The sequence below is a fragment of the Poecilia latipinna genome, unplaced genomic scaffold, assembly GCF_001443285.1.
Source record: "Poecilia latipinna isolate Pla-1442-1.1 unplaced genomic scaffold, P_latipinna-1.0 Scaffold189, whole genome shotgun sequence".
Taxonomy (NCBI): domain Eukaryota; kingdom Metazoa; phylum Chordata; class Actinopteri; order Cyprinodontiformes; family Poeciliidae; genus Poecilia; species Poecilia latipinna.
In genome coordinates this window covers 338,788-349,506 of record NW_015112805.1, presented here as the reverse complement: position 1 = coordinate 349,506, position 10,719 = coordinate 338,788, and the positions used below count along the sequence as shown (strand labels likewise).

Sequence of the window (10,719 nt, the reverse complement as noted above, 5' to 3'; positions counted from 1 at the left end):
GTTCTCACACATATTTCTTTTTTCATATCCAATCATGTTGTAACCATAAACATCAATGGGTTTTATAGCAGTTTTATGTGATAGCACACATAAAACTCCACAATAAACAATAAATCAGTTAATTGTATGATAAAAGAAATTCTCATTTTCATTTGCTTTTTATCTTTTTTTTTTTTTTACCATAAACTGAAGGATAAAAGTCTTCAGCCTGGTGTTTTGGTCTCAACTATCCCTTTTTTTGAAAGATCATTTTATTTACAGAGACTTAATTTATTTCATTTGATGTTCCTGTTGTTTTCTAATCCAAATGTCGTCCAGTTCCCGGGTTTAAATGTTCATTAGAATTTAAAGTTTATCGATCTGAGAATCTGTTCTTGCCTTTTTTATGCCATTCTTACTATTGTATTACTTGAAAATCGTCTCAAAACAACAACCTTATCGTTTATCGCAATAAATCCTGGGACAATTTATCGTCCAGAAAAATTTGACATCGTGACAGAGCTAGCTGGGACGACACAATGAGACACACAATTGTAAAGTGGAAGGAAAAAAAATATCCATTTGTTGTCCTTTTCCCTTCAAATTAAAGTCTGACAAATATGGCTTAGATGATTTCTGAGTGGTTGTACTGGATTTTATTCCGGGCAACCAGAGTAAATGGGGCTGAATAAAACTACACATCAAACTTTAACGATTAGCATCTGAGCTAACATTATGAAAAACATGTCTCCTTTTCCTTTACTTCCTAATATGAACCTTCTTGGGTTGGTCTATCACTTAACATCCAAACACAGTACACTCAAGTTGGAGGTTGCCATGGTACAAAATGTGAAAAACACACACACACACACACACACACACACACACACATCAAAAGGTGTTAATAGGCATTGCTGTTGGGAAGGAAGTTCATCTGGATCTGTTCCAGAGAACTCGACTTCAGCGTAGGAGGGGCCAACAGTGGGAGGAAGAGATGCTTCTTCTGTGCAATTTCTTTTAATCAAATCTGGAGCAAACTTCCAGTAAACTGCAAAACTGCTGAAACACTGATTTATTTTAAATCAAGGCTAAAGACAAACCTATTTAGAACTTCCTCTGATTTCTAGTAACTGGAACATTGAGCAATGAAATATTTGCTTAATGATACAGATCTGACAAAATGTAACATTTATTCCTTGTTTCATGATTGGCCACAGTATCAGTGTTAGCACCTGTTTTCAAAGACATGTTATCTTGATTATTAAACCACAGAACACTGACCACACAACTTTTCAGGCATCAAAAAATGAAACCAAGTCAGAGGATGAGTCAGAGTCAAAATGGAGGAAAAACTACAGTTTAATGGAAAACGTCGGGCATGTGTTGCAGGCAGTCTCTGTTCTCATTTCCTTAGAAGATAAGACGGATATGACCAGTATTTTTCCAACGACAGAAAACAAGGTGAATTCCGAAGAGGTATTAGGTAAAAATGTGGCACCTCGCTCCCCGTCTGATGTCAGAGAATAAAAGAGAGAAGTGCCAGGTGTAGAAGAATCCACAGCAGACACATGAGAAGTGAAAGTTGTGAGTTTAGGAAACAGGAAAGCTGCAAAGACCTGATCCAGGACCTGAGAGCTGCACCACCTTTCAGCTGACCAGATCCGCGTTTTCCGCTTATAGCTCTACTTTACACTTTTTAAAGGGCCGCTATTATGTGTTTTACAATTACACAGAACCATTTTACAGCACAGTGAAGTAACTATGTTACCTTCAGTCATTATAAAAATGCTGCATATATCAAATATGGCTCAAAAGAAATTTGACATCATATTTCAATGGCTTGAAATTGGGACTGCGTCTCTTTAAGAAGCTCCTGCTGTTTCTGAAACTCCGCCTTCAGGAAGTCACCACAGCATGGCTCTTCTATTAACCCTTTAACATCTGCTGAGAAGTAGCTGACCTCAGCTGATGAACAGTTCCACCAGATGTTTGCTAATTGCTGCTGGCTAGTCTGAAGGAGCTGAGTGAGGGAGTCACAGAAGCTTGAAAGTTTGAAAACTACAGCTCAGAGGATGGGCTTTGTCCTTGAAGGCGGGGCTAGGTCCACCCAGCTGATTGGTTGCCACGGGAGATAACAGGATTTCTCAAACATGCAAGAAAGATGCAACACTCCAGGTATTACATTATAACATGATGTAAAGCTCAAAGAAGTTGATTTTACATAATACTGCCCCTTTAAGCTTTCTTATCTTCGGTTATTTTCATAGATGCAGAAACGGAAATTAAAATATGTTGGTTGCAACAAGCCGATGGTAACATGATCCAGAACAGATCCACAAGGCTGTTGATGTTTATTAATTTATGAGCAGGAAACTCATTAGAAATAGTTTCTGTGGAAGATTGAGAACCAGTCTGCATCTTGTAGGAAAAAGAAGAAAAGCATAGGCTGGAGTTTGTCAGCCTCATTGTGAGACCGACTCAAGCTGTAAGGTTGGAGTTGTAGAGGTTCGCAGAGAAGAAGACGAGATGAAGAACGTGGACGTGTTTTAGGCTTGTGAGTATTTCATTATAACACAAAAGTGAAACTCGTTTGACTGGCGTCAAATTTTTTTTTATTGCACTGATCCCAGTCACATATTCTGTTAAATAAAGGCAAACAGGAAGAGGAAGAGCTGCTGTCTCCTTCTGAGAACCTGTACCAGCATCACCAGCAGCTGATGGTAGACTGATAGACGGGAGGCCATCTTGTTCCAGTACACCTGTCTGTGGGGTTTACAGGTGTTGGTCTGAGGCTTTTGGCTTTGCATGTTTACAGACCCTCTGTGCCACACAGTGTTGACTCTGATTCCTGTGTCCCGAGGGCCAAACAGGAGGCATCAATCGCTAGCTCTCCTCCAGCCAACTGACCAATTGCATTTTGTAATTTTGTGCTTGTACACATAAAGATGCACATGTCGCACATGTTCACCTTTTGTTGCTGTCGTTCGTCACTCCCTGTGTGATGATCCCATCAGCCAGAAAAGATGCAAAAAAAGCTAGCTAACTAGCAAGAGCACATTAGCAGCTGGTTAGCGGTAGCTTCAACCACCGTGAGTCACAGAACGCAATGAAGATTTCTGACTCAAACTTGTGCATGACACAAAAGTCTCACAAGGAACAAAAACTACATAAGATTAAATCCTCATTTCATGATACAATTTAAGGCCAGTAATTATTGTAGTTAAGGCTAACTAACTTACATATTAAGGCCTTAATTTTAGATAAATAAATTTAAGACTTTTTAAGAATGGGCGGAATAGATGTAAAACTGTAAACTGTGGATCTCTGCAGCTCCTCCAGAGTTACCATGTACCTCTTAGCGTCTTCCCTGACTGACGCTCTCCTTGTCCAGATGCTTTTTAGACGTCACCGGCTGTCGTAGGGCTGCAGTTCTTCCATTGTTGAATGTGAACTTGAACAGTGAGATGTTCACTCTTTTACTAAGGACAATAATAGTAAATCAGACTGATTACAAACACGCCACATCCTGGCAGTGTTATGTAAAATTTTTATTTCATTTTGAAAACCATGCCACTTTTTTCTTCTCACAATTATGAACTACTTTGTGTTACTTACATCCCAGTAAAATTCATCGAGGTTTGTAGCTCTGACATGACAACATGTGAAACGCATGAACAGTTTTTTGTTACCGCATCTGGGTCAGACTTGATGTGCCATAAGATAGGCGTGTTTTAAACTGGATTCAGTTCTGCAGCTGAAGTTGTCAACTCTGTGCTTGACTTGGTGATGAGCCAACCTGAGCACGGGCTTGTACATGCTCAGGTTGGCTTTTTTATTTCGGAGAAGGAAATAAAGCCCAGCTGGGAAGAATTTAAGGGAAAAACGCTGACAAAGCCTTTCAGGAAGTATTGTATGGATGATTTCCTGTAAACGCTTAATAGTACAAGCAGAGTCACAGAAAACATGTCTGCTTTAGATATGATCTTTTTTTTTTACATACAGGTTTCCCACAGGAAAAGTTGGAAAATCATGGGAACGTGGGTATTATGAACCCCGCGGAGGGAGAACTGATTGTTGTTGTGCGTTTACTTTACCTCCTGCCACCAATCCGGACTCTCCGAGCTGGATGGCCACGCCGAACCCACCCAGTTTGACGGGAGCCGAGTTCTCTTTGGACGCCAGCAGCACGCAGTGAGGCTGAGGGTGAGAGCAGAGGAACGGAGGCTCATCAGTTCATGGTGGCATTTGGCTAATTAGAGGGTCAAGTTCCTTCAAAATAACACACACACAAATCATATGAGCAATGACACACCCAAACCTCACACACATTCACACAGTTTAATCACAGTGGGGAAGTGTAGTGGGATAATTTGCGATATGCATCTGGCCTCACTTGAAGGAAGACCTTAGAACAATTAGAGGAAATGCATTAACGTGAAAATGATGTAATGTGTTGGAAGTGGTTTACAGCGCAGCAGCATAATTGGGCTGTAAAATGGACCAACATTAATGTTCTGTGGAAGCTGTGATTGTAGAGGTTTCTGTTTACGACCAGTTTCTAAGCCTGCATGTGTTTCTTCAAAACACTTCCTAACGGAACCTCGCGGCACCAAAATAAACCTGTTGTTTTCGATACAGATGACACTTCAACATAATCATCATGCAAAAGTTAAAGACTCCGTCGCTGTGACTGTTAAAGCGTCACACATGCGCAGAACGCACAGCTGCATAACAACAAAAACAGTGGTGGATAGCGTTAGTGCTGTGTTGTGATACTTAAACCTGTTCAGTTTAGCACAATTTCTGATGAGGAATATAGGTGTTACATCAACACTTCGTTAATGGGAGACAGGTTACTGTTTGGTATGAAGTGGAAGCTAGCGCGGTGGAAGCTAATGGGTCAAAAGCTCACACAACAGCAACATGTTAAAATCACAGAGCCATCTAGTGGCCTGGCATGACAACTACAGCTGACTCAAGGTTTCTTGACGGGCCTGTCTAATAAATGTGGAACTTCTTCCCAATCAATATCCAAAAATACAGACAGTTTCCAAGCAGCAGTCTCGTGTAAACGTTGCCATAAACTCTGCTAGCATGGCAATAATGCGTGACACGAATGACTGATGCAACAGCGTCATTCAGAAGGAATGTTCCCTGTGATGCAGACACGGCACTGGTATTTGAGAGACTTTTTTTTTCTATTTTCTGAGTCAGACAAGACAAACAGATAGATATTGTACCCCTTGAATTTTTCCATATTCTGCAACATTACAATCACAAACAAATATGTTTAATTGGAATTTAATGTGAAAGATCAACACAGTGGCATACAGTTGTTTAGTAGAATATTCAAATGGTTTAGATCTGCTCTTAAAAAAAATAAACAAAAAATGCAAACAGAGAAATTTTCCTAGAATAAATTGTTGAATCTTAACCGGGCAACGGCGGTTATCAACTATAACTACAAATGACCTAATTTGAGATTTTGCCAAAACTACAATGCACCTTTCACCCCCATCCTATTAAGCTTACATTTAAAAAAAAGTCACAGTGTTTGGGCAGAAATTAATTGTCAGAGCTTGCCAGCTCCAAACTGGCTTACCTTCCCTCTGGTACACTGATCTAACTGCTGTGGGTACACACAGCAGCACCTATAGGTGTCATTTCTTCTCAAAGCTTTCCCCACTCAGCAATACATCAGAGCTGTTATCAGATCCCGCAGATACGGGCCTGCCTTCTGTACTTCTGTACTGCCTGCATGCCTCTGCTGTGTAGAGAACATGAGAGAAAAGAGGGGGGAGTAGCTGCGCTCACAGCGTTCACTCTTGCTCAACACCACAGCATTCTGCACATCAGTGTTACTCTGCGTGCTTTGAAGAGCGCAGCCTCTCATAGCGGGCAGAGATAATGACCAGAGTGGCAGCGGCAGATCGAAGAGGACTCATCAGAGAACTAGGCTCACTTCATTCTGCTCCTATTTATGCATCTGAACGTACGGAGACATAAGGACATAAGGAGGAGACCTGGAACTTTAAGTCGTCTAGTTGTTTAGGATTCTTTTTGTACTGACTCAACTCAAAGGAAAGTCAAATGAGGATTTGTTCAATTACAACGTGAGTTTTATACATTTTTTCCCTCCTTTTTCTGCAGTGAAAAATACAAAGCAGGTTGTTAAAATGTCAAAATAGCTTCCTTCTGCTTTTACCATTAGCTGTGTCACAGATATCTTGATAAGGAGACCTCACAGCAATATGGAAGTGTTACTTGCTCATGGAGTCCAACCAGCAGATGGTTTTTGCAAGATTAGAAACAGTCAGATACCACAACAGATTGGTTACTAACAAAGTGCAGCAGATATTAGGCAGGAAGTTCTGCATGTGCTCTGAATAAATAAATGTGCAAGCAGGCAGAAATAGAGCTGACATCTCACAGAAAAAACAAATAGCTTGAGAGAAGGAACTACCAAAGTTATTATAGTTATATATATATAGTAATATATATATAAGTTATATATATATATATATATAAGTTATTAAAACTAACAGAATAATTAAAACTGAAAGAGAAGACTTTTTTTCTGAAATAAATAAAAACGGTAATTAATGTGGAAAAACTGTAACTAACTGGAATTATATTGTATGTTTGTAAAACTCACTAAGACATACTTAAAGTATAGATATAAGATCCCTCGTTTTTGTATTTGTTACTCTATTTAATCAGACTAATGTGAAATAGTTTTTTCCCCCTACAAAATAATTTTACGTCAGCAAATGATGGCATTCCATGCTCCTCCTGGCAGCACTTACTGCCTTATTAGTCCGCAAAATGGTGATTGCTGAAGTTGGGATAAAACACCAGAGTCAGTTGTTGCTCATCAATAATTTAATACCGTTTTTGAAATGGTGTGAGTATTCATTACCCAATCGATGTACAGTAACCACAATACAATAATTCTTAGGCACAGAATTCAAAAAGGTCAAAGTATGAAAAACTAAAAGCACTAATATAACAAACAAAAACTAACCTGAAACTAAACAATATTCAACTAATTTTAACTCATAAAAACTACCAAACACACTCCAAACACGAAGTAAAATCAACTGAATTAGGCAACAAAAAGTCACAACAAAATAAAAGTGAACTCTAATGAAAAACCCTCTTCTTTCATCTCGTCTGTTAGTAGGTAGGGCTGAGAATCACAACGCCATGATGACCTCCGATTTCACGACCCCGAACACCTCAAACGAGAGTAACACCAGCGAACTGGTGGACGACAAAATGCTCCAGACGCCGCTGGCCGTGCTCTACTCCATCATCTTCATCCTGGGTCTCACCGGGAACCTGGTGGCTCTCTGGGCTTTCTTCTTCGTTCACTCCAAGAAGAACTCCCTGCAGGTCTTCCTCATGAACCTGGCATTCGCGGACCTGCTGCTGGTCGTCTGTTTGCCGTTCAGGATCCAGTACCACCTCCAGCAGAACAAGTGGAAGCTAGGGCACACAATGTGCAAGCTAGTAGGCTACCTCTTCTACATGAACATGTATGTCAGCATCACCCTGCTGGGGCTGATCAGCATCGACCGCTACCTGAAGATCTACGGCAGCGCAGGTACTCGCCGTAAGATGCGCTCCCCGAAGTGGAGCATCGTCGTCTGCGCCATCATTTGGGCGGTGGCCCTGGCTTTCATGATCCCATTTGTCCATGAAAGCAATGACAAATGTGTCAATTCAACAAAGTAAGTCGCAGTTAGAAGAGTTTACACCATTGGTCTTGTGCTTTGCTTCAAAAGTCCCAGCAGGTGATTGTGGTTTCTTGTTTGTTTTCAGGTGTTTCCACTTCAGGACAATTCCGCAGGAAGACATGCTGAAAGCATACATCAACATCTTTGTGCTGGTCGTCTTCTGGTTGGTCTTCGTCTCTTTGGTGTTGTCCTATGGAAAGATCGCACTGAAACTCCTGCGGAGGTCGCAGCAGAGACCGGACCTGCCCACAGCGCCCCACTACAGTCGAGTCGCCCGCAAGTCCTTCTTTGTCCTGTTTCTGTTCGTCGTCTGCTTCGTCCCCTATCACGCCTTCCGGGGCTTCTACATAAAAACCCAGATCACCAAGGAGACCCAGGACATGCAGAACCTGGCCGACAAGTTCAACGAGATTTCGCTGGTGTTTTCCGCTCTCAACAGCTGCCTGGACCCCGTCATGTTCTTCCTGCTGTCTGCCTCGGTGAGGAAGGAGGTGCGGCGCTTCATGTCGAGTGTGTTACGCACCCGAGACGTCACCGGGACCAGCGTTGCTAACTCCAGCACCGAACTGGACAGCAGGAGCGACAAGAGACAGTCGAATGCCCTCGACAATGAGAGCGAGCAAAAATATGTTTTATCAAGCTCCAGCTGAGCTGCAGAATAAGCAGAGCCAGAGACTTTACTGGGATTCCCAGGTTTTGTCTTCAACTTTGAAAAATTCAACGTGGGGACTGATGGACGAGGCAACAAAGTTTCCCCCCTGTGTATCATAAGCCTGGCGGGTCACCAGACTGTATTTGTCCCCCCCCACCAGACTGAGCATCATTTATTTATTTAAAATAGGGTGTCAATAACAGTGACAGTAAAGACAGATAAAGTTCTACAGTCGATGCATTGAACTGGGTGACCACCTGCATCTGACCTCACACACTATTATTTCCAACTTATGATGCCTGCGCTTGGGCACCTAACAATTTTTGTAACTTTTACAATTTTTTAAACACAAAAACACGTTGGGTTGCTGGTGGACCGCCCTGGTGCCCATACCACCGGGTTTACAAGGTTTTTTGGGGAAACTCTGCAGGTAACCAAAAATATTAGCACAATTTATCCATTTAATGCTAGTATATCTATTTATATACATATATTTAGGGAAGGAGCATGATGCAATGTGTCTTGCAAAACTATTTAAACCCCTTGACTTTCACAATTCATCACATTACAAATGCAAAATGAAATGCATTGTATTTGGATTTTATGTTTCAGACGTACGGATGCGTTTAATAGCACAAATTCAGGTGCAGAATCTCGTTAAAACAAAAAGCTTCTCGCTGATTCATAATGAGATTTACATGTCATTAAAACTAAAATATGCTCTCTTTTAAACGAGAAAGTTTGTACCAGTCAAGTTTGTACTGTCGGATATTTAGGAGAAACAGAGTGAGAAGATGGAGTCAGAGGGAGATCCTAAGTCATAATCTGTCAGAGAAACATATTTATACTTTACTGTAGCAAAACTTTGTCGTTACAACAAGATACTTCTGAATTTATGCCCTCGCTCTGGCAGGTGAACACTTCCACACAGACCAACACAAAGCAGTGCATACATGTGGAGTGAAATGAGAAAGTCATGGTTTTCCATTCATCCATAATCTATGCATGTTTATTGTTGGGGTGGCCGTCAAAGCAGGGCGAGTGTTTACTTCTTTTTAAATAAAAATCTGATAATGTGGTGTACATTTATACTCAGCCCTCTTGACTCCGATTCCCCTAAATCCACTGCAACCACATTATAAATCGTAGCAGCCTCTTTTACTAAAATCCACTTACTACAAAGAGCGACTTTTAGATTTTGAACTCTGCATTACATTTTACAAAGTACAACTTATAGCCATCCAAAAAAAAAGGACCCTCCACACCTGAGGCGGTGCAGAAAATAATTCTGTACCTTTAAGATGAAAGTAAAGTCTATTTCTGTAGCTTCCTGTGTCCTACAAGAACGAGGAAACATGCAAATCTGTTTAACTAAGTACTACGCTCCAGTATGGGTTGTGGGGAGAGGTGGAGAAGGGCTCATTAATCAAAGCAGCTGTTTTATTTATTTATTTCTTTATTATGTAAGCTTGTCTGCCCAGGGCGAAGTGGCCTGGGGGGCGTCCAGAAGCCAAAACATTTCTTTAATGAGTCAGAAGGGCCTGAAGGAGTTTTCTTTAGCTTAGCTGCATGTTCATGTGCTGAAGTTGATTGTCTTTGTGTTTAAAAAGTCTGTGCTGCATTTATCAACCCATAGTTCCACATTTTAACAGTTTACACCAGGAATGAGTTCAATCCTGAGCTGAGTTTTATTAACTCTTTGTTTTAGAAGCGAAACGAGAAAGGAAACTTTTTGGGGGCGGCTATAAAAGGACCAGTGGTCAAACCTGGATTTAATGTCTTTGTTAGAGCTGCTTTAAACACAGGTTATGATTTATTAAAAGCTTACTCTCTATGGGATCAGTAGAGATTATTAAAATGCTCTCAGAAACATTTATCTCCATCCAGTCTTCAATCCAACAATCAAAATAAATTTAAATCGAGTCAATGTTTAGTTTTTTTTCCCCTGGTTTGGACGTTAATAGGGAGAGAGCAGGAGGTTGTGTTTAGGTTATCATGGGGTAGCAGAATGAGAGAAGGGTCACTGAAATATTATTTATTATTTAATATTATTACTCCTCTGAATAATCACTCAGGTTTGTTTAGGAAAGTCTCACAAAGTCTGTCCAAAAAAAGAGGAAAGGTTAGAAGAGAATAATGTGTTTTATCATATGAAATGCAATAAACAGCTGATCACTACAGGAATCAATATACATGATTGGTGCTACTTGCTGTTTTACTTGAATTGATTTGTGTTTCTGAAGTGTGTGCAGTTGACCTGTTGACCAGATCACTCATGGAAAAAACACCTCAGTCTCAAAGTTTTTGATTTATTTAAAAAAAAATCTGGTTAAATAAAGGATCAAATTC

The 10,719-nt window shown here is 40.6% G+C and overlaps 2 protein-coding genes across 13 annotated transcripts in view; one reads left to right on the top strand and one right to left on the bottom strand.

The window, feature by feature from the left end:
- Nucleotides 1–10,719, bottom strand: part of caska (calcium/calmodulin-dependent serine protein kinase a) — a 148,607-nt gene that overhangs the window by 54,315 nt on the left and 83,573 nt on the right. For all 11 annotated transcript variants that reach the window (XM_015030684.1, XM_015030685.1, XM_015030687.1 and 8 more), the window contains exon 6: nucleotides 4,074–4,176. In XM_015030684.1, the coding sequence (XP_014886170.1) occupies nucleotides 4,074–4,176 (103 nt within the window). The remainder of the gene's footprint in view (nucleotides 1–4,073; nucleotides 4,177–10,719) is intronic.
- gpr34b (G protein-coupled receptor 34b) lies at nucleotides 4,891–10,562 on the top strand. 2 transcript variants are annotated; one of them, XM_015030708.1, is made up of 3 exons: nucleotides 4,891–6,092; nucleotides 7,163–7,712; nucleotides 7,804–10,562. In XM_015030708.1, exons 2-3 carry the CDS (start codon nucleotides 7,186–7,188, stop codon nucleotides 8,366–8,368), a joined length of 1,092 nt encoding a protein of 363 aa, XP_014886194.1. In that variant the 5' UTR covers nucleotides 4,891–6,092; nucleotides 7,163–7,185; the 3' UTR covers nucleotides 8,369–10,562. The 2 variants fall into 2 exon arrangements, with proteins under 2 accessions (XP_014886194.1, XP_014886193.1); XM_015030707.1 differs by having other exon boundaries at nucleotides 4,892–6,092; nucleotides 7,160–7,712.